We start from the raw sequence: 23,785 nt of genomic DNA, 5'->3' as shown, positions 1-23,785 counted from the left end.
TAGTGGTTTTGTCTTCTTTGGGTAAATACCCAGTAGTGGAATTACTGGATCATATGGTACTATTTTTTAACTTTTTGAGGAACTTCCATACCATTTTCCACTGTGGCTCTATCAATTTATATTCTGATTAACAGTACATAAGGATTCCTTTTCTTTCTTTCTTTCTTTCTTTCTTTCTTTCTTTCTTTCTTTCTTTCCTCCTTCCTTCCTTCCTTCCTTCCTTCCTTCCTTCCTTCCTTCCTTCCTTCCTTCCTTTCTCTTGAGAGAGAGAGAAAGAGAGAGAGAGAGAGAGAGAAAATCTTAAGCAGGCTCCATGGCTCAGGGCATAGCTTAATCCCATGACCTTGGGATCATGACCTAAACTGAAATCAAGAGTCAAACACTCCACTGACTAAGCCACCCAAGGGTTCCTTATTTTTTTTCACATTCTTGCCAGCACTTAGTATTTCTTGTCTTTTTGATTGTAGCCATTCTGACAGGTGTAAGGTGATATTGCATTGTGGTTTTGAGTTGCATTTCCCTAATGATGAGTGGTGTTGAGGAACTTTTCAGGTGCCTGTTGTTCATTTCTATGTCTTCTTTGGAAGAACATCTATTCAGATCCTCTGCCCATTTTAAGANTTCATTTCTATGTCTTCTTTGGAAGAACATCTATTCAGATCCTCTGCACATTTTAAAACTGGATTATTTGCTCTTTTTTTTTTTTTTTTTTTGCTATTGAGTTATACAACTTCCTTATATATTTTGGATGTTAACCCTTTATCAGATAGATGGTTTGCAAATATTTTCTCTCATTCCATAGGTTGATTTTTCATTTTGTTGATTATTTATGTTGCTATGCAGAAGCTTTTAATGTGATGTGCTCGTTTATTTTTGCTTTTGTTGTTTGTGCTTTGGGTGACACACCCAAACAATCATTCCCAAGAGCAATGCCAAGGGGCTTTTTTCCTGTTTTCTTCTACAAGTTTTATCATTTCAGGTCTTACTTACTTACTTTATTTATTTATTTTTAAAAGTTTATTTATTTATTTTGAGAGAGAAAGAGAAAGAGAGAGAAACCACATGCAAGTGGGGGAGGGGCAGAGAGAGAGGGAGAGAGAGAATCCTAAGCAGGCTCTGCGCTGACACATGAGACCATGACCTGAGCTGAAGTTAAGAGTGGGACATTTACTGATGGCTGTGGGGGGGGAAGGGGGGAGGGGGGCATGGAGGAGGGCACTTGTGGGGATGAACACTAGGTATTATATGGAAACCAACTTGACAATAAACTATTTGTTAAAAACAAATAAACAAACAAAAAACAAAAAAAGAGTGGGACATTTAACTAACTGAGTCTCCCAGCAGCCCCTCTGGTCTTCCATTTACGTCCTTAATTCACTTTAGGTAAATTGGCTTTGTCCTGTTCTTCCTTCTGGGACAGATCCCTCTGTCTCTCATTTTGTCTGTCTCTGTATGTGCCTGTTTCCGTATGCTAGGAAAGTCAGCTATGTCCCCTATTCTTGAGGGTAACGGCTTTATGAACAAGAAGTCCCATAGTGCCCTGTGGTATAGTGGCCCCTTGTTCCCCAGAGTGTGGCACTTCTGGGAATGTCTCCAGTGTGTGCTGCATGCGTTCTTGTAACCTGGCTGCTTTATCCTTCAGGCCAGTTGTCTGCAGAGGCTCTGTCTGCCTGTTGTGGGCAGCGTTTGTTTTCCACCCGGAACTTGGCATGGGTTAGCTAGGAGTGCTCTGGGCTGCTTGTGAAGTGAGACCTGCTGTCACTGCCAGAAAATTCTTTGGGGATTTCTGGCTGACTCAATCAGTAGAGGGTGTGACTCTTGATGTCAGAGTTGTGAGTTCAAGCCCCACGTTGGGTGTGGAGCCTACTTAAAAAAAAAAAGGTGGATTCTTCTTCCTGGTAGGTGAAGTTAGTTATTGGAAAGAACAATTATTTAATGGTGCCATCAATCACAAAATCATACCAAACAAGAACTGCAAAAAGGAAAGGAACACTGAAAGAGTGTGGAGAGCAGGAGCAGAGGGAATTAATTTGGAGGTAATTAAAAAATGGATAAGTGCATGCTCTCTCTCTCTCACAAAGTAAATGTAAGAAAACAGAAAAGAGATGGATAAAATGTGGGATAATCTTTGCCCTTTGCTCTTTGTTTATGCATTCATACTGAGCACCTAGTCTAGGGGAAGAATAGGGATAAGGTTTGCCTCTCACTCTGAAGTGTTTCATGGTATGAGTTGGGAAAGAGGAAGGTAAGTAAAGAGCAGTAAGACAAGATGGCTGTGGTCAAGCTTACTAGGTACCCATGTTTTGGGGCACAACAGAAAGAGAAATTAGTTCTGTCTGGAGCAGTGGAGAAGATGAGGTAGGGTAGAAATGTCTTCATGGAGGTGTTAGCTAAGTCTGGAAGGATGATGAGAAATTCTCCAGGTAGAGAAAGAGAAAAGGCAATCCAGGCCGAGGGAATGGCATGGACAACAGCTACATGGATAAAGTTCTTTCCTGTCTGCTTCACCATGTCTCTCTGTGTTAACTGTGTGGAACCCTTAGTGTACCCAAACAGAAGTGGACATTTATCTACAAATCTTTCTCTTTTTTAATAATCTTTTTACGTTTGTTTATTTATTTTGAGAGAGAAAACAAGTGCAAATGGGGAAGGGGCAGAGAGGGAGAGGGAGAGGGAGAGAGAATCCCAAGCAGGCTCTGCACTGTCAGCACAGAGCCCAACAGGGCTTGAACTCCCAAACCGTGACATTGTGACCTGAGCTGAAACCAAGAGTTGGAGGTTTAACTGACTGAGCCGCCCAGGCCTGCCCCCAAGTCTTTCTCTTTCAAAGAGAATTTTTTTATTCATTTGTTGAGAGAGCGTGAGTGGGGGAGGGACAGAGAGAGAGGGAGACACAGAATCTGAACCAGTTTCCAGATTCTGAGATGTCAGCACAGAGCCTGACACAGGGCTCGAACCCACAAAGTATGAGATCATGACCTGAGCTGAGGTTGGATGCTCAACCTACTGAGCCACCCAGGTGTCCCCATTAATCATTTTTAAATGTACAGTTCAGGAGTTTTTAACCATATTCACATTATGTAAAAAGTCTTCAAATTTGCTTATATTATTCCTCAAAATGCTGATTGCTTAAAAGTTGCTAACCCTGAGAAAGCCTATTCTACCACAAGCCTTAATAATAGTAAAGCCAACATTTGTAGGAAGCTTCCTATGTGCCAGGCACAGTTCTATACACGTTCCATGCCTTATATCATTTGATTCTTATACCAACTTTGCAAGATATGTGCTATTATTGTTCCTATTTTATAGCTGAGGAAACCAAAGCACAGAACGGTTAATACCTTGTCATGAGTCAGACAGCTAATTAATGGCATTCAGTGTATAGATTATTTGTTTTTCTTCTGCAGGATTGGTGTGTTCTGGTTGCCAGGTCAGCAAATAACTATTTTAAATCTCCCTTCACAGTGAAATTAACTTTCTAGAAATTCAAATGAAATATATTTGATGTAAGTAAGCACCCCTCCCTAGCTCAGGCAATACTAGGTTTTTATTGTGTGGCTATTACATTACTGGATACAGAGACAGACCCCCTCGCTGGAACCATACGTGTATCCATTCTACTTTCTCTTTTAGATCCACACGATCGGAAAATGTTCAAAAGGATCCCAATGCTAACCAATCTTCTCTGCTAGAATCAAAAGGCCAGGGTAAAAGAAGATTAATGGCTGAAGAGAATTAAGGTGTCTTTACTGGGCTTTTAGAAAAGCTGAGAGAGGTAGATGCGGATCGTAGTGGGCCTTGATAAAGTTACGAAGGGAAGAGGAGAAAAATTCAGTCAGAAAATTCAAAATAGTAGAGAAGGAAAAGGTGCCAAAGAGACTATGTAAAGTGGGTTCTACAAGGTTTCTTTCTTCACTTTTCATTCCCTTTGTCTCGACATGTAAAACATGCCTCATCCCTACGGTGAGCTCAGAATGAACTATTTTTTGCTATAGGCAGTAATTTATCTTTTAGAGTGATTAAAAATGGATTTAAATGTCTTTTATGTTTTTTTATTTGATACCCTTTCCAGAGAGCTTCATTCATTTGTGCAGTTTCTGTCTGGTGTCTTATAAGAGGAGTTAGCGAACTTTCTAGAAATGATCAGATAATAAATAATGAGGTTTTGCAAGACAGATGGTTTCTTGTAATCCCTCAAGTCTACCATGGAAGCACAGAAGCAACTGCTCCAATGCAGCAAATGACTTGCAGTCACCAGTGCTTCAGTAAAGCTTTATTTACAAACCCTGCTCGAGGCTGGATTTAACTTGCAGGCTATTATAGTTTGCCACCCTGTCATATCTGCTGCCTTAAGAACTCCCTTTAATATTGCTGGTAGCACAGATTTGGCTATAAACTCTGGTTTCTCTGAAAAAGTCTCTTTTCCCTTGATTATTGAAAGATGTTTTTGTTGGCTAACACACTGCTGGATTATGGAGGGTTTTTTCCTTTCAGTATTTTGAAGATGTCAAGCCATTGTCTTTTGGTCAACATTGTTTCTCATGAGAAGTTCCCTATAATTCTTACCTTTGCTTTTCTATATGATGTTTTTTCCCCCTCTGGCCATATTCAAGACTTCCTCTTTATCTCTGATTTTCAGCAGTTTGAATATAATGTGATTAGGTGTGTTTTATTTTGGCATTTATCCTGCTTGGAATTTTCTATGATTCTTGGATCTGCTGTTTGCGGTTTTTTATTATTTTTGGAGCATTCTCATCTGTTATCTCTTCCAACATTTCTTCTGCTTGTTCTTTCTCTCTTCTCTTTCTAGGATTCTAATGACATTTATTTTAAATCGTTTGATATGTTACTGCAGCTCTTGGATAAAATGTTCAATTTTTTCCAGTTTTATTGAGGAATAATTGAGATACATCTCTGTATAAGTTTATGGCATACAGCATGATGGTTTGATTTAGATATAATGTGAAATTATTATCACAATAGGTTGAGCTAACATCCATCTTCTTATACAGATACAATAAAAAGAAAAAGAAGGAAGGGAAAAAAATTTCCTTGTGATGAAAACTCTTAGGATTTACTCTTTAAACAGCTTTCCTATATGGAATGCCAGGCTGGTTCAATTGGTGAAGCATGTGACCCTTGATCCAGGGTCATGAGTTCAAGCCCCACATTGGGCATGGATCCCACTTAAAATAAAATTAATTTTAAAAAACAACTTTCCTATATATCCAACAGCAGTGTTAGCTACAGTCATCATGATGTACATTACATTCCTGGTACATATTTATCATATAACTGGAAGTTTGTACCTTTTGACCACCATCCTCATATTCTCTTTCCCCCTACCCTCTGTCTCTGATAACCACAATCTAATCTCTTTTTCTATGAGTTGATCTTGTTTATTTGTTAGATTCCACAGATTAGATCATACAGTATTTGTCTTTCTCGGACTTATTTTGCTTAGCATAATGCCTTCAAGGTCTATCCATGTTGTTGCAAATGGTAGGATTTCTTAATTTTTTGCTGAATACAACATTCCTCTGTGTGTGTGTTTATACATATATATCACAACTTCTTTATCCATTTATCCATCAGGGGACACTGAGGTTGTTTCCATCTATTGGCCATTGGGAAATAATGTTGCTGTGAACATGGGGGTGCAGATATCTTTTCAAGTTAGTGTTTTCATTTCCTTTGGATATGGTTCCATACTGTTTTCCATAGTGGCTGCACCAATTTATAATCCCATCAACAGTTTACAAGGGTTCCCTTTTCTCCACATGCAGGCATTTATCTTTCTGATGGGGTTAATTTTTTTTCCACCTTTTTTCCCCCTTTGTGTTTCTGTTGGATATTTCTATTGAACTATTTGTATGGTAGTTGTGGGTTATTTTCCCAACTGTGTCAAATTTACTTATGAGCCTGAAGAAGAAGCTGCTCATCTCTGATAACTTATTTTTTTATTTTCAGCATTTTTAAAAAAGTTTTAATGTTTATTTATTTTTGATAGAGAATGTGAACAGGGGAGGGTAAGAGAGCTAAAGAGAAGCAGGCTCTATGCTGTTAGCGCAGAGCCTGATGTAGGGCTGGAACTCATGAACCACAAGATTATGACCCAAGCTGAAGTCGAATGCTCAACCAACTGAGCCACCCAGGGGCCCCTACTTTCAGCATTTCTTATTGACTTTATCACTTCCATCTTTCTGCTGAAATTTCCCAGCTGTTTATCAATGTTGTCTACCTTTTACATTAGATTTCTTAACATCTTACTTCTAGCCATTTTGTTTCTATTTTTGAAAATATTTATTTTAAAGTAGTCTCTACAACCAATGTGGGGCTTAAACTTACAACCTAGAGATTAAGAGTCGCATGCTCTACTGACTGAGCCAGCCAAGTGCCCCATCATATAATTTTTTATTGAATATCAGCCAGAGATTTAGGTAAATAGCATTTAAGCCTAGAAAGGGACGCATCTCTTCTCAGGCAGTTTAACATGGTGGATGGAGTCATTCTAGTTAAAAGATGAGGTGGATTTAGGGTTTGCTCTTGCCAAGGTCATTTTCAGTGCACCATAGGCTTCAAACCATAGGATGCCTGATGCTTAGGGTCGGGTCTGGAATGCTGGAGGTTTCCTTCAATGTTTATCCTCCACTTTCTCATCTCAACCTTCCCCTTCCACCCTAGAGGTGGTCTGTCTCTATGTTTTTGCCCCTCGGCCAGGGGTGGATTGCTGCTACTCATTAAGTTTTTGCTTAGAGTGCTGGTGACGGGGTGCAGTGGCTATCTGGTGTCCTTTCCATTTCAGCCTTTGGTAGTTTATATGCCTGGGCCCTGGAGGATGAGATTTCCTTAGGATTCCTGCTTCTACTCCCAACCAAACTCTCCTTTGTATCTATGGCAGGTCTTGTGGGGAAAAGATTTTCCTGCTCTTCCTTCGTCTTGAGAAACTTCTGAAAGCTTTGGTATAGAATTCTGGATGAGGCCTGCTTCTTTTCCCTCCCTCTGGGGTAGGGGTTTTTTGTTTGTTTTTGTTTTTGTTTTTTGTTTTCTTCTCTATCCATCCCGTGGCAAGTACGGATACTTCCCCATGCAACAGGAGGAGCAACGGTATTTACTGCTTCTGCTCTGAGGCTGAAGCTTTTCTAAAAGGTCTCTGGGAAGCTGGGGCTTTTCCTATAGAATGGATACTACTATCCTCTAAGGTAGGCTCTTTTCAGTCTTATTCTGTATCCAGTCTTGTGAGCACTTGGTAAAGGTCGTGGAAAAGAACCTGTAAGTATAAGCTCCCCTTGTGGCACAAAGAGTCTTTGTAATTATGCTAGTCCACTCTAGACTTTTAGCAAATCATTAAAATTTTAGCTATGTTCTTACTTGCTTCTGTGATGGCCCAAATACCTCCCATGTTCTGGCATAGATAAGACAAGTCAACACTCCGTCTCTTCTCCGGAGGAACTGTGTCCCCTTGGATTTCTGGCTACTTAGTTGACCAGCAGCCTTTGCTCAGCTCTTAGATTCAACTTTTTGGTTCAAGAAAAGTTGTGATTTTGCACTTCATCTGGCTTTTTCTCACTATCAGGTAGGGAAAAATGCTTCTTTCAGGTGGGTTGTTTTTTTTTTTTTTTACATCCTAAGTGGAAATGGAACTTCCTACATACTGTTTTGTGCTGTATTCCCTTTCCCCCACCCTGGTGTTCAACTAGTGTTGTGAACAATTCCACTTGTCATGAAAATATTATTCTTTTAAGTTTATTTATTTATCTTGAGAGAAACAGAGAAAGTGCGAGAGGTGGGGAAGAGTAGCAAGAGGGAGAGAGAGAGGATCCCAAGCAGGCTTCACGCTGTCAGCCCACAGCCCAGCACGGGGCTGGAACCCACAAAACCATGAAATCACAACCTGAGCCAAAAACAAGAGACGGATGCTTAACCGACTGAGCACCTCCCCCAGGTGCCCCATTAAAAGATTATTTTTACTGGCTGTTTATTGTTGTTTTATATTAATATAGCAATTTTTTCAACCGAGTTAAAATTATTGGGCACCATAATATACTTAATGTTTGATTTTTTCCAACTTCCTTACCCTGATGTACTTCTTATAGTGGTGGGCTTCTTTCTTTAGAGAACCTCCCCTGTCCAATTCCACATGTTTCTTTGGGCTGCCAATCACACTACTTCATCCTGCTGGCTTTTGGGTGGTAAGAAGGACTCAGGGCCTCCCTGTTGTAGTATCCTGGCTACAATGATTGATTGGGAGGTGAGAATGTGAGAGAAGGGGGGACAAGATCCTTCTTCAGAAATTTCCCTAACACAGAGGAAAAAGTTCCCTCTCTTGGGATCACAGAGCTGGAAGGATTCACAGCTCCCTTTTCTCCACTGCTTGAAGGAAATCCTGTGTGCAGCAGGGCTGAACGATTGGGAGAAGTGAGATCTGGCAGCAACAGTTCTCTGACTTGAGGCCATAATGTTTTCCATTTCTCTGGTTCCCTCTGTTCTTCATGTCTGATCCACCCCAGTTACCAAAAATTCTTTTCTTATTTAAGTTGGTTTGATTTGGGTTGCTCAGTGCTCCAGAATGTATCTCCACTGATTTATGCTGAAGGTGGCATTTAAGTCTTGCCATGACAAGGGCTCCTGGGTGGCTCAGTACGTTAAGCATATGACTTTGGCTCAGGTCATGATCTCGCAGTCTGTGAGTTCAGTCCCTACACTGGGCTCGGCACTGGTGTTGCAGAGTCTGCTTGGGATTCTCTCTTTCTTTCTCTCTCTCTCTGCCTCTCTTCCACTTGTGCTCTCTCTGTCAAAAATAAATAAATAAACTTAAAAAAATTTGTTAAAAAGTCTTGCCATTGTATAGAACACTGTGAAGACACTTAGTGTGGCTACATCTTTTGCAAACATGCATGCTTTCTTTCTACACTAAGGAACATTTCCCAAGTAGGAGTTGCTGAGTCATAGAATATGCAGATCTCAAAGGCTTTTGACCTGTGTGAAATTGCCTTCAGAAAAGTTGCCCATTNTGGCAATGTGTCTTATGGCCCTAACTTGGCTACCCTCATCTAACTCGGGTCTCTCTTTCCACCCTAGCACTCTTGGGTTGAGGCCAGTGGATTCCGCTCCCCAACATCCCGCTCCTCCACTTGTTCCCTCCCTACCCTTGTCCAGGTACCACCTCCTGCTGGTGACACAGAGGAAGTGGCTACAATCTCGGTGTCGGGAACTGGAAATAATATCAATCTTGTGGAGAAGAAAAAGGTTCTCATTCAGAGGCAGGGGGATGGCATCTTTATACAAACTGACAAGCCCATCTACAACCCGGGCCACCACGGTAGGAGCACACATGTGGGATTAGACAAAAGACTGGGGAAACCACGGCACGTATTTCGGAAAGAGGGGCTTTGTGGTTGGTGGTAGACGTTTGGCACAGCGCAGGAGGGAGGGGTTCTGGAGAGGGAGTGCTACAAGTGTTGAAGGCTGTGTTACGGGAGATAAGTGGGCAGACTTGCTGGTGTGTGTGTGTGTGTGTGTGTGTGTCTGTCTGTCTGTCTGAAACAAAAGTACACTTTTTCAGGGAATGGAATTTGGCAAGTGTAGCTTGGGCTGCTGTGTCTTTTCACAAGCTTCTAGTACAGGAATAAGAAAGCGTCAAAAGCATTTGGCTTAAGCTCTGGTATTTGTATTTTGTGCCTTCTTACCTGGAAGGAGATTCCATTACAGTGTTTCCAAGGCAGGAGCCTTGAAGAGAAACCCCTTAGGGGCTCTTATCTCTCTCTCAGATTAGGGTTTTTTGTTTTGTTAAGTAAAACCTGACCAGGTTTTGCTGACTGCAAAGTGGGAGGAGGAAGAGTAGAAAGAGTAGGATCTGGAGGGGAAATCCCTTTGCCAATGACGCCTCTTCTGCTCTAGTGCACTTCCGCGTCGTCACCCTGAACAGCAGCTTCCTTCCTGTGAATGACAAGGTGAGAATTTTGTTGGGAAGAGGGAAAGGGAGAGGAGTCGGGCAGACTGAGATAGAGCAGGGAAAAGGAGAAGAGATTCTTCCTGAGAGAGTGATGGGGTGAAGTCCCCTGAGAGGCAGAATGCTCGCACTGGCCTCAGGGTCCAAATTCAAACCCTGCCAGCCCTCATCAGCCTGAAAACAGCCAGAGGCGTCCGATTCTGAAGCTGATAGCTGAGAACATCAGTTAGGTCACTATTCCTGAGAGATGCTTATATCCTCTGCTGCTTTCGGTGTTTTTTATTTTTATTTTTTTAATTTTTTGAGAAAGAGAGAGGACGCAAGCGCACGTGGGGGAGAGGGGTGGGGGAGGCAGAGAGAGAGGGAGGGAGGGAGAATTCCAAGAATTTCAAGCTCATGACCTGAGCCGAAATCAAGAGGCCAGTGTTCAATTGACTGAGCCACCCAGGAGCCCCTCCACTGTCATTTTAAGAGTTTTTACAGGGATGCTGGGTGGCTCAGTAGGTTGAGCGTCTGACTCGATTTCAGCTCAGGTCATGATCCCATGGTTTTGGGATGGAGCCCCACATCAGGCTCCATGCTGACTGATGGTGGAGACTGCTTGGGATTCTCTCCCTCTCTCTCTGTCCCTCCTGCTTGTTGGTGTATGTGCAGGCCTACTCTCTCTTCCTCTCTCAAATATAAATAAATAAATAAATAAATAAATAGAAGAGTTTTTGAAAACTTCAAGACTTTCTCTCCAGGAATGATACCACATAGCTTTGCAGTTCAAAAATTAGAAATAATTCAGGAGAGGGCACCTGGGTGGCTCAGTCAGTTAAACGTCTGACTTCAGCTCAGGTCATGACCTCACGGTTCATGAGTTTGAGCCTGGAGTCTGGCTCTGTGCTGACAGCTCAGAGATTAGAGCCTGATTCTGATTCTATGTCTCGCGCTCTCTCTGCCCCTCCCCCGCTCGAGCTCCGTCTGTCTCTCTCAAAAATAAATAAACATTAAAAAAAGAGAAATCGGGGCGCCTGGGTGGCTTAGTCGGTTAAGCGTCCGACTTTCGCTTAGGTCATGATCTCGTGGTTCATGGGTTCAAGCCCCGCGTCGGGCTCTGTGCTGACTGCCAGCTCAGAGCCTGGAGCCTGTTTCAGTCTGTGACTCCCTCTCTCTCTGACCCTCCCCTGCTCACGCTGTCTCTCTCTCTCTCTCTCTCTCCTAGAAATAAATAAAACATTAAAAAAAAAAATTAAAAAAAAAAAAAAAAAAAAGAGAAATAATTCAGGAGTACGTTTAACCAAAACATACTGCAAGGCAAGGCAGTTTATAGACAATTCTCCTAAGGCTACATTATGTGCCAAAGGTTATAATGTTGTAACATTTGGCAATTACTTAAATGTTCTTTAAACAATTCAGTCCATGGAATCATAAGCCTTATGATAGGTTTGATCTCCATTTAGGTCTTGTGTCATTTTTATATTTCTGAAACACTTACGTCACCTCTCAGACATCCCTGTTGCCGTCTATTACCTTCAGTCACAGCCCATGATAAATGCTGTGTCATGAAGCTTTTAAAGATAATCATAGGGCAGCATTATTGCTTTTCCATCTCTGTTTCCCAGAGTTACTTTCCTTTCCCTACAGCGAAACTATGAGCTTCTTTATCAGTAGCTTCCTCCGTCATTTCTTTCTCAATTTAGAATTCTTTTTAGTTTCTCCTTCCTATCACCTGTATCCATCTGGTTTAATATTGACTAGTTCTTTCTTTCAGTCTTTCTCTTCTTTCTTTCTTTCTTTCTTATGTTTATTTTTGAGAGAGAGACAGAGTGTGAGCAGGAAAGGGACAGAGAGAGAGAGAGGGAGACACAGAATCCGAAACAGGCTCCAGGCTCCGAGCTGTCAGCATAGATCCCAACACGGGGCTCGAACCCACGAACCGTGAGATCATGACCTGAACTGAAGTCAGATCCTTAACTGACTGAGCCACCCAGGAGCTCCATTGACTAGTTATTTCTTAACAGACTGTTAATTCCAGAGAGGAGAGGAAATGCTAGGGGAGAATGTGACCACAGCCAAGTACTATTTTAGACTCCACTGGCCCCTGAAGGTGGATCCCATTAACGACCCTTGTTACTTTATCTTTCCGCTGCTCAAATTAGACCCCGTTACTGAGAGTTGTTCTGATTTCCATAGTTCTCTTCTATTTCTTTTTTTTTTTTAATTTTTTTTAAATATTTTTATTTATTTCTAGGAAAGAGAGAGAGAGACAGCGTGAGCAGGGGAGGGTCAGAGAGAGAGGGAGTCACAGACTGAAACAGGCTCCAGGCTCTGAGCTGGCAGTCAGCACAGAGCCCGACGCGGGGCTCGAACCCACGAACCGCGAGATCATGACCTAAGCGAAAGTCGGACGCTTAACTGACTAAGCCACCCAGGCGCCCCAGTTCTCTTCTATTTCTATTGTAAAATTACTCCTTCTCCCCTACACCATTTCTTTCGCCAGCCCCCATGACAAGTTCCAACTTTGAAACTGATATTTGAAACACTGTAATAAACTAAAGGAAATTTATGAAGAAGCTGAGGGACAAAAATGGTGAAGTTACAGAGCACAATATTTTATCCTTAAGTAACTGAAATACTTGAGATTAACTGCGCTTAGCTAGTGTGATTGCTGCACCCATTTATCCAGAAACCTCAGCCTGCTTCCAGCTGGAAATGCAATCTTCTTACGTGAACACTTGTTATTTTCCAGAGCCTACTTGTGGGTAATAGGTGTTCTTCCTGCCTCTTGATTCTCTGTGTGAGAAAAGTACTTTGTTATCTGAGAAGTGTTCTTTTTCTGTAATTTTTAGAAATTCACAGTAAGCACATTTTTGTCTCCTATTATCTGTGTAGCTCTGGTTTGTGAATATCTCAAGTCTCCCCTTTGACCCTGAAGGGGAATAGAAAGTGCCACCCCAAAATGGGCCACTTTGGCACGTGGATTGTTTTGAACTGAGAGTAGTCAAGAGCCAGAATACTCAGGAAATTTTTTTCTATCTTTCTTTTAACTGACTGAAAGAACTTAAATAGGAGGCCTGGCCCAGTTACCAGATGTAACTTTTTTATCTAAAGGATTTATCTGGGACCACCTCGGTGGCTCAGTCGGTTGAGCCTGTTGACTCTTGATTTTGGTACAGGTCATGATCTCAGGCTGGGTTGTGGAATCAAGCCCCGAGTCAGGCTCTGTATTGAGCACGGAGCCTGCTTAAGATTCTCTCTAATTCCCTCTGCCCTTCTCCCCTGCTCATGCACTCTCTCTCTCTGTCTCAAAAAAAAACAAAAAACAAACAAAAAAAAAACTGATTTAGCGTCATGGTAGGGCAAACAGTTGATTACCAACCATTTGTCTTCTGCTCTTCCTCTTTCCCTTTGAAACCCCAGGCTCCTATGCTGTTCCTTAGCTCAGGATGGTACGTCATTGCCTTTGTGGGGCTCCCAAATGCTACTGATCAAATGTTTGTCTCCTGTTAATCTGTCTTATATCAATTGGATGACTAGACTAGCCAAAGAAACTGGAAGGGAAAATTTTTTCTGTCCCTCTTATCCTTGATATCAAGGCGGATAGCTGTATTTAATGTCGCTCTGCCTCACTGGTTGACAGGATGCGGCACTTGGCCCCAGAGTCAAAGGCAAGCACCATCTTGACTTCATTCCCTTTTCCTTCCAAGTGAGATCCAGACCTTGTACCCTCTCCGAGAACTCCGCATCTAAATCCCAGCTTTCAACGCTCTTTAGTTTTTAAGTGTATGTAATATTAATTGGAATGCCCTGAACTCAGTGAGTATACAGTCTCTAATCAAAGTTTTAATCCTATTCACATTTTATTATTTATTTATTTAATGTTTATTTTGAGAGCGTACGAGCACATGAGGAGGGGAGTCGCAGAGAGAGGGAAACAGAGAATCCCAAGCAGGCTCCACACTGTCAGTTTTGAACCACACTCAGGACTTGATCTCATGACTGTGAGGTCATGACCTAAGCTGAGATCAAGAGTCAGTCACTTAACTGACTGAGCCACGCAGGCGCCCCAGCATTTTAAACATTTGAATTATCCATTTCCTTGGCCATGATTTTGTATAATTCTAATGATTACAAAATCAAATTTGACAAATTTGAAAAAATCAAAACACCTCATACAAACAGCACCATAAAAAGATGATTTCCTCAGAGATTATCTGGAGCAGTCATTTTGTTCTCAACTTTTTATTATTAGAATTGTCAAACATAACATTCATTATGTTTCGTTTTGCCATATTTATATTAATCTATCTTTTTTTGCAATCATTTAAAAGTAAGTTGCAGACATCTTAACATGTTTCTTCTGAACTCTTTAGCATATATCTTTTATTTGTTTATTTGTTTTTATTTATTTATTTATTTATTTATTTATTTTAAAGAGAGAGAGAGAGAGAAAGAGAGAATGTACAAAAAGGGGAGAAGGAGAGAGAGAATCTCAAGCAGGCTCCATGCTCAGCACGGAGCCTGACTCTGAGCTTGATCCTGTGATCACAACCTGAGGGGAAATCAAGAGTTAGGTGCTCAACTGAATGATCCTCCCAGGCACCCTTGCATGTATCTTTTAAAAAGTATATCTCAGGGGCACCTGGCTGGCTCAGTCAGTAGAGCATGCAACTCTTGATCTCAGGGCTGTGAGTTTGAGCCCCATGGTGGGTGTACAAATTGCTTAAAATCTTTAGGGGCGCCTGGGTGGCTCAGTCGGTTAAGTGTCCGACTCTTGATTTTGGCTCAGGTCATGATCTCACGGTTGGTGAGATTGAGCCCCGTGTCCAACTCTGCACTGACAAGGCTGAGCGTGTGCTTGGGATTCTCTCCCTCCCTCTCTTGCTGTCCCCTTTCCTCTGTGAGTGCATGTGCACACTCTCTCTCTCAAAATAAATCAACTTAAAAAAATTTTTTAAAGGATTAAAAAAAAGAAAAAGTACATCTTAAATAATCATGATATTATCAAACCTAAGAAAATTAATAATAATCATTTAATATCATTTAATACCTGTCTTATATCAGTTTTTTCAAATGACTGAGAATTTTTCAAACTAGGATCTAGTTAAATTCATGCATTACATCTGATTGTTATATCTTTTAAATTTCTCAGAATTTAAAATAATCGTATTTTTCATTATTGCCTTTCATTATTTTTTCATAATTGCCTAAAACATTATTATGTTTTTTTGGGGGGGAGGCAGAGAGAGAGAGAGAGAGGAGAGAGAGAGAGAGATGTGATTGGGTTTGATGACTTGTAGAATGCCACCATTCCAGAATATGACATTGATTTTTGAAGAAGCCTCGTTGTCTTAAAAAATATTCAACATTCCTTTTTTTAAAAAAAAAAACAAAACACTATTTATTTATTTATTTTGAGAGAGGGTGAGGGGGCAGAGAGAGGGAGAAAGAGAGTCCCAAGCAGGCTCTGTGCTGTCAGTGCAGAGCCCAACTCAGGACTCTGATCCCCATGAACCATGAGATCACAACCTGAGCCAAAACCAAGGGTCAGACACTCAACTGACTGAGCCGCCCAGGCACTCCCATATTCAACATTCCTGATTAGTCTGATTATTTCTTTATTTGTAGTCTCACTTGTTCCCCTGTGTGCTGGAAGTAGTTCTGAGGTCTTAATTAGATTTAAACTAAATGTTTTTGGCAAAAATATTTATTAGGAAATGTTGTGAACTTCCAATGGATCTCTTTAGATGACACCTAATGTCAGGTTGTCCCATTAGTAGTGATGATGAGTTTGGTTACTTATTTAAGGTGGTGATAGCCTAATTTCTCCAGTGTAAAGGTATGTCATCTTTTTAAAAAAATAATTTATTTTTATTATTTATTTGTTTATGTGTTTATTTTTTAAATGTAAGCTCTATGCTCAATGTGGGGTTTGAATTCACAGCCTCAAGATCAAGAGTCACATAATGTACTGACTGAGCCAACCAGGCACCCCTGTCATTTTTTTTTAATTAGCAAGTAATTTTGGTGATACTTTGACACTTAGCCCAATAACCCGTTTACCTCGAACTTAGTGGTTTTAGAGTCCATTTTCTTGAAGAAAATATACATGGCCCTTTGACGGAACTCTTCTGTTTAAATTGTAAAATATTTTGTGTAAAAATATTTTTTAGGGGCACCTGGGTGTGTCAGTTGGTTAAGTGGCCGACTTCAGCTCAGAACGTGATCTCGTGGTTCTTGGTTTCCGGCCCTGCATCGGGCTGTCTGCTCTCAACACGGAGCCTGCTTCGGATCCTCCACCTTCCTCTCCCTCTGTCCCTCCCCTACTCATGCTCTCTCTCTCTTTCTCTCTCTCTCTCTCTCAAAAATACATAAACATTAAACATTTTTTAAACAAATTATTTTTTAGAAATTAAATCTTACAATGCTGACAGTGGCATTCAGATGGCAGAGGAGAAGGCAAGGAGATAGTTGGCTCCCAGAAAGAGGGTTAAACATTGGGGAGCCTCCAGATGTTAACACTTTCTTTCTTTTTAATGTTTATTTATTTTTGAGTAAGAGAGGGAAAGAAAGAATGTGTGTGTGAACGAGCATGAGCAAGGGAGGGGCAGGGAGAGAGAGGGAGACACAGAATCCAAAGCAGACTCCAGGCTCTGAGCTGTCAGCACAGAGCCTGACGCAGGGCTCGAACTCTTGTGAGATGATGACCTGATGGGAAGTCTGCACTTAACCAACTGGGCCACCCAGGCTCCCCTAACACTTTCTTTTAAGGCATATATGTCAGGGTAGAGCTCATTCCCTGAGCACTAAGGGGTGCTGAAGCCTCAGAAGCTTCATTTCTTCAAAGTTTCTGGAGACTGGCAACCCCTTTGAGGAAATCTCTTCTCTCTCCTCCCACAGCCAATAAGCTTTTGCTCCATTGTTACCCTTATGGGGGCACAAAGAATCATTTAGAAAGGAAGAAGCAGACAACAGAGAAAGACAGAGGACCTAGTGAATTTTTTAGAGAGAGGGCACAAGTGAGGGAGGGTGCTCATGGGGGCAGAGAGAGGGAGAAGGAAGCGAGGCTCACCCGAAGTGGGGCTCGAACTTCCCAACCGTGAGATCATGACCTGAGCCTTAGCCAGATGCTTAACCGCTCATGAACTTTTTCCTTTCAGCTGATCCTTATTGCCCATCCTGCTCTAACCCACGTTATCTGGTTTTCCTTTTCAGTACTCCATGGTGGAACTGCAGGTGGGTAGAACTTTCCTCTTCTGCCAGCTGTGGGAAAGGGGAAATGATTTCGGTGCTAAACCCCGAGGCCAGAAATCTCTCTGAGACGTTGGCCGGGCGCCCAAGACAGTGCCCCTGACGGAGCAGCCATGATTGCCCCCCAGGCTGTGCCTGCTGTCTGGCCTGTGTGCCCCCACCCTCTGAGGCTTGAAGCTCTGTAGATAAGGACACCGCTGTTCGGGGAGCAGCCTTCCTGTTCTGGCTCCTGTGACCTCTCTGACCACCCCGTTCACCCAGCTCCTCCTGTGCGCCTCTTCTTCTCCTGACCATTTTCCTACACCCTCAGTAGTTGGATATGATGTGAATACCTGTGACGAGTACCCCAGCGTCCCCTCCATGCTTCCGTTAACTTATGTCGGCGTCTCAGAAGACATTCCCTCAGCACTGGCCCCATAAAGGCACCCAGAATAAGGTGCTCTCTGTAAGGGGCATCTCAGAGCCCACTTTCTGAGACCGGCAATGACACCTTAGGGACCTCCATCTGGTTATTTGAATCCACAAGGAGGCTTTTCTTCTCCAGTGGGGTTCAGGCCTATAGGAAAACGTATTTCATTTAGCAGTAAAGGAAATTATCAATGAAACAGGGAGCCATTCTTCCCAGACACAGTCCATGGAGGCCATGAATCCCAGCGAGTGGGATTCTTTACCTGCACTTTGCGTCTTTTACGTGCTTTTTGTAGGTCAGAGTGAGAAACATGCAGGTCCATCCTGAAGTTTCTTTTTAATGAACGCAGGATCCAAATAGCAACAGGATTGCACAGTGGCTGGAAGTGGTGCCTGAGCAAGGCATCGCAGACCTGTCCTTCCAGCTGGCTCCAGAGGCGACGCTCGGGACCTACACAGTGGCAGTGGCCGGGGGCAAGACCTTTGGCACCTTCAGTGTGGAAGAATATGGTAGGTGGGAGAGGTAGCAGCTCAAAGCGGTGGACATAATCTTGTCCCCAAATCAGCAAAGGTACAGTAACANGGTACAGTAAAATATACAATGGGGAAGTCTTCTTTATTCTTTTTTTTTTTTAATTTTATTTTAACATTTTTATTTATCATTATTTTTAAAAATTTTTAATGTTTTTTTAAATTTATTTCTGAGAAAGAGAGAGACCGCATGAGCAGGGGAGGGTCAGAGAGAGGGGGAGACACAGAATCCAAAACAGGCTCCAGGCTCTGAGCTGGCAGCACAGGGCCCGACATGGGGCTCGAACCCACAAACCATGAGATCATGACTTGAGCCGAAGTCGGACACTTAACCGACTGAGCCACCCAGGCACCCCTCTTTATTCACTTTTGAGTCCATGCTAAACCAGCTAATAACTTTAGGAGCATTTTGCCCTTCCAATCCCCTCCCTTAACTTACTTAATGTAAGTATCACTGTTTTTATAGCCCTCTGTCTACTATCTGTATGGTCAAATCCTTTTTCTGTTCCTTTCCCATTTTTATTTCTACTCTCTCCAGTGCTGCCTAAGTTTAAGGTGGACGTGGTGGAGCCCAGGAAGTTATCGACAGTGGAGGAATCCTTCGTAGTGAAAATTTGCTGTAGGTGAGAATAAAACTCGGAATATGGTGGAGATTCAGGCTATATTGAGAAGAGGGACAAGGAAAAGTGATTATGGAGGCAGTGGTTAAAACTTGAGATATTTTATGTGGTCCAGAGTCATTACTTCTCCAAGAACACATTTTTGTTTTTTTGTTTGTTCTTTGTTTTCTTCGTGTGTGTTATTTTAGAGAGAGAGAGAGTGAGAGAGCACTCAAATGGGGGACAGTGGTATGGGGGAGGAGACAGAAAGAGAGAAAGAGAGAGAGGGAGAGAATCCTAAGTAGGGTCCACAGTCCATGCTCAGCGCCGGGTCCAACATGGGGCCCGATCCTATGACCCTGGGATTGTGACCTGAGCTAAAACCAAGAGCTGAATACTCAACCAACGGAGCCACCCAGGCACCCTTCACCATTACTGATTAGTGTCTGCTTTATGCAGAACACAATATTGAATCCCGTGGAGAAATAGGAGGAAGGAGAAAGAAAAGCATTGTCTCTGTCCTTCGGATGCTACTTATTACGTGGCGGCAACACCCTAAGGCTTTGAGTAAAGCAGGGAAGTGATAAAGACTAGTGAAGGGTAGGACAGTGAGTACTTCCAGAGGCTGGAGCACAGGAAGGAAGGAAAAGTGGTGTTTTGGACAAGGAGGGTTGGATCTCAAGTGGAATCTTCCACCTCTGACACCTCCTGCTTCTCTGCGGTAGGTACACCTATGGAAAGCCCGTGCTAGGGGCAGCGCAGGTCTCAGTGTGTCAGAAGGCATATACTCCCCACTTTCCAGAGGCAGACTGGGAACAGCCCCCTGACAGATGCAAGCACCTTTCTGGACAGGTGAGTCAATGGGATGTAGAAAAGGAAACGTATTCATATGTCCTAAAGTAACTCAGTGCCAATATACCAATACAAAAAAGTAGTAAAAAGCCCAAAGTAGAAATCCTTTCACACAATGATTGTCCCCGTTCGAAAGCACGAAGCAGTCTTCTTTATTCTAAACAGCTGAAGTCTTGTAGAATCTGCCTTGGAGTCCTCGGGAGATGCAATGTTCCTGCACTGCAGTTGGTTCTTTCCCCCCTTCTCAGATCTTGGGGCCTCAAAGTTGTTGTTTTTTTAATGTTTTATTTATTTCTGAGAGAGAGAGAGAGAGAGACAGCGCGAACAGGGGAGGGTCAGAGAGAGAGGGAGACACAGAATCCGAAACAGGCTTCAGGCTCTGAGCTGTCAGCACAGTGCCTGACGCGGGGCTCAAACCCACGAACTGTGAGATCATGACCTGAGCCAAAGTTGGACACTTAACCGACTGAGCCATCAGGCACCCCTTTCATGATTCTCTATGTACAGGTGTGCACTCTATGTCGTAGGAGAGTTTTTCTATCTTAAAGGTGGTGACACTCAAGTATGGAGCTAAGAATTTCCTTCTACAGTGTATTATGAAATGGGAGCAGAGGTTAGGTGACTCATCCTCCCTTTCTCTCTCTCTCTGATTGCTTCACTAGACTGACAAATCAGGATGCTTCTCAGCTTCTGTGGACATGTCCACCTTCAACCTCACTGGTTATGTGTACAGCCACAGCATCAATATTGTGGCTACTGTGGTGGAGGAAGGAACAGGTAAGTGGGATACTCCTTCCTTCGCTAAGAAAAGAGAAAGGAGAAGGGCTGTCCCAGGGAGAGACCTATTGAGAGGACTCAAGACCTACCCTCATTAGTGTTTGGGAATGACTCTGTCCCTCATTCACAGTCAAAGGGAAATGCCAGGTTCCAATCTGTCATTTACTACCTATTCCCCCAAAAGTTTGGGCGGGGGAGGAGTTTGTTTGGATCTCTGGCCAGAAATATGTGCTGTCTCATATGTCCAGTGGCACCATTCTTTCAGGGATTTTATGTTAAACGTGAGGAGGAGGGTATCAGGTGTTTAGGTCATCATGTGTTCGGTTCCCCTCTGCAGGAGTAGAGGCCAATACCACTCAGGATATCTATATTTCTTCAGAAATGGGATCAATCACCTTTGAGGATACCAAAAACTTTTATTACCCCAATTTCCCCTTCAGTGGGAAGGTATGTTGAAACGTGTCTCTATACCAAAAATGCTTAACCATTCACTGTTGCTTTCTTCCTGTAGACATATAATAATAGCTGATTTAGCATTGTTCGAAGTCCTTTACATGGATTCACTTATTACATCCTTACAACAATCCAGTGAGGTAGACACTATTATTGGCCCCGTTTTACAGATGAGGAGACGGAGGCACCGAGAGGTTAAATGGTTTTCCAAAAGTTATACAGCTAGTAGGTGGTACCTAGGATCAAATCCAGACTGACTGCATCCAGAGTATATACTCTTTTTTTTTTTTAATTTTTAATGTTTTATTTATTTCTGAGAGAGAGAGAGAGACAGCATGAGCAGGGGAGGGTCAGAGAGAGAGGGAGGTACAGAACCTGAAACAGGCTCCAGGCTCTGAGCTGACTGTCAGCACAGAGCCCGATGCGGGGCTCGAATCCACGAACTGTGAGATCATGACCTGAGCTGAAGTTGGACGCCTAACTGACTGAACCACCCAAGCGCCCCAGGATATATACTCTTAATTCCTTGGGCTGTGTTGCTCTTAATTTCACATGAAATATGCCTTGAACATTAATGTGAGTTTATTGCCTTTCCCAGTGCCCGGGACTCATACTCTTAATGTTCAAATCTTAAAATTTTAGACCTGCAAGGTATCTGGAGAAACCATCTGGTCTGGCTCCTCATCTGAGCAAGATTAAACTTTCCTTGACAGAGAGCCAATTATAGCTCCTTAAGCGGTTTCTTCAGAGATTTAAAATTTTCCCTTGTTTGAGTCTTCTTTTTAATACTTAACACTCTGTCCGTCTCTCCAGCTTATCTTTTTTAACATCCCAAACAATTGTTCAGCACAATAATGTAGCATACTTTTAGATCTATTTAGATCCATCTTTAGTCATCTTTTCTCTAGACTAAGTAGATCCAGATTATCTGAGAGCTTAAGGATTATACAATTTGGGAGTGGAAGAGGATTTTCTTTTAAAAAATTTAAAGCAAAATAGTGTACAGAAAAGCTTGGAGGGGACCCGTGTAGAAGAAGGGTCCTAAAGCTTCTGTAGCTCCATGGCAAATCTACTTCTGCTTGAAGCTGAGCTACTTCCGTTTGCTTCTCACTTCCTCATAGATGTTGGGTTCCAATGCTTGAATCTCATTTACTTGTTTCTGGACTCTTTCCTGAAATGTATTCTTAGAGTTTCTTTTATCGCCTCACTTTACCTCATTCTTGAAGCTACTCCATACCTAACTCGAATGCCATCATAACCTTTCACCCTTTAGGTAAGAATTAGGGGCCACGACGGCTCCCCTCTCAAGAATCATCTAGTATTTCTTGTGGTTTATGCAATAAATGGAACCATCAACCAGACCCTAACTACTGACAACGAGGGCCTTGCTTCCTTCAAGCTGGATACAGTCAGTTGGAACGGGAGAGATGTTTCTCTGGAGGTAAGCACTGAGGAGGGCATGCTTTCCAGTATGGCTTCCCTGAAGCAAAACTTCCAACTTTTCCTGTTCTCTCCCCTCTTCCCTCATTTGTAATTCTGCGGACATCACTCACCAGTCCTGCTTCCCAGTTGACAAAAACTTTGGTTTGTCTTTCATATCAACATAATAAATGATCCTTCAGGTAAACATTGTTATTTCTACTAAGTCATCATACAACTTATCCTCGTCTCTATTTGAGCTTATATTTAAAATTAGAGTAGGGAGAGGGCGCCTGGGTGGCTCAGTTGGTTGAGCATCCAAATTCGGCTCAGGCCATGATCCAGTTTCGGCTCAGGGTTTGTGAGTTTGAGACCCTCAATGGGCTCTCTGCTGTCAGCGCAGAGCCTGCGTCTCATCCTTTGTCCCCTCTCTCTCTGCCCCTCCCCTGTTTGTGCTCTCTCTCTCTCAAAAATCAATAAACATTAAAAAAATTTTTCAAAAGAAACTCTTATGGTTTGTTTCCCTCTCTCTTTTCCCCTCTTTCCCACCCCCTTCCCATACGTTCATCTCTTTTGTTTCTTACTGGAAATAATTATTTTTAATCTTACTATCCTTTATACCTAGCTTTCTTATCCCTAGGATATATTTTTTAATTTCTGTGTAATCTTAGTCATGCTTATCCACATCTCTTGCATCAGTCCGTGAAGGTTTATCACCCATAATTGTGCATTACTTGACAAGCCCTATTTCACTCCTCTACATACCAACGTGCAGCTGCACCAAGCCACTGTTAGGGATTTCTCAATCATCCTTCGCTGGACCTCTAGTGAAACATCTACGTGCCATTTTTAGGCAGCGAAGATTTGAGAGAGATCAATTTGAAAACCATAAGGAGTCCATGGGGTTACTACGGTGGGGGTATGTGTTAAAAGCCTTTTTCTTTCTCTTTTCTTAGGGCAGATTCCAAATGGAAGATTTGGGAAATAAGCCAGAACAGGTGCCTCATTACTACAAAAATGACTACTTGTACCTGCAGTCCTTCTACAACACAACGCGTAGCTTCCTTGGCATCCACCAGCCAAATGGAATCTTGGCATGTGGCCAGCCCCAGGAAGTGCTGGTGGACTATTACATTGATCCCGCTGATGTGGTCCCTGACCAGGAAGTCACCTTCTCCTACTATGTGAGCCAGGGCAATGAGGGCTGGGGAGAGTGCACTAGGGGAGGAAAGGAAACTAGGAGAGTGAGACAGAAAGGGTGACTTATGTCTAGAGACATAGTGCAAATCTCATGGGTAATTTCAAGATGTTTAGACGCCATATTTAAAAATTAAAAGAATAGATGAAACTTCTGTTTAAAAATCTATTTTAGGGGCCCTGGCTGTCTCAGTTGGGAGAGTGTGTAGCTCTTGTCCTTGGGGTCATGAGTTCAAGCCCCACTTTGGGTGTAGAGATTACTTATATGTATATATGTGTTTGTGTGTATGTATATATATATTTATATAATGTATATATATATATACATAATTATATATATTAATTTAACTCAATGTGTCAA

At 42.4% G+C, this 23,785-nt stretch overlaps 1 protein-coding gene across 4 annotated transcripts in view; it reads left to right on the top strand.

Moving 5' to 3' along the window:
* Nucleotides 1-9,290: 9,290 nt before the first annotated feature.
* The window catches only part of A2ML1 (alpha-2-macroglobulin like 1), a 51,467-nt gene continuing 36,972 nt past the window's right edge, over nt 9,291-23,785 (top strand). For all 4 annotated transcript variants that reach the window (XM_077759047.1, XM_077759045.1, XM_077759046.1 and 1 more), the window contains exons 1-10: nt 9,291-9,322; nt 9,901-9,953; nt 17,153-17,173; nt 17,947-18,106; nt 18,666-18,750; nt 19,452-19,578; nt 20,241-20,355; nt 20,693-20,802; nt 22,082-22,249; nt 23,184-23,411. In XM_077759047.1, the coding sequence (XP_077615173.1) occupies nt 17,159-17,173; nt 17,947-18,106; nt 18,666-18,750; nt 19,452-19,578; nt 20,241-20,355; nt 20,693-20,802; nt 22,082-22,249; nt 23,184-23,411 (1,008 nt within the window). In that variant the 5' untranslated portion in view covers nt 9,291-9,322; nt 9,901-9,953; nt 17,153-17,158. The remainder of the gene's footprint in view (nt 9,323-9,900; nt 9,954-17,152; nt 17,174-17,946; nt 18,107-18,665; nt 18,751-19,451; nt 19,579-20,240; nt 20,356-20,692; nt 20,803-22,081; nt 22,250-23,183; nt 23,412-23,785) is intronic.

This window comes from Crocuta crocuta, unplaced genomic scaffold (assembly GCF_008692635.1).
Source record: "Crocuta crocuta isolate KB4526 unplaced genomic scaffold, BGI_CrCroc_1.0 scaffold72, whole genome shotgun sequence".
NCBI classification, from domain to species: Eukaryota; Metazoa; Chordata; class Mammalia; order Carnivora; family Hyaenidae; genus Crocuta; species Crocuta crocuta.
Note: the sequence above shows the minus strand (reverse complement) of the source record. Positions and strands in the feature narration are given on the sequence as shown.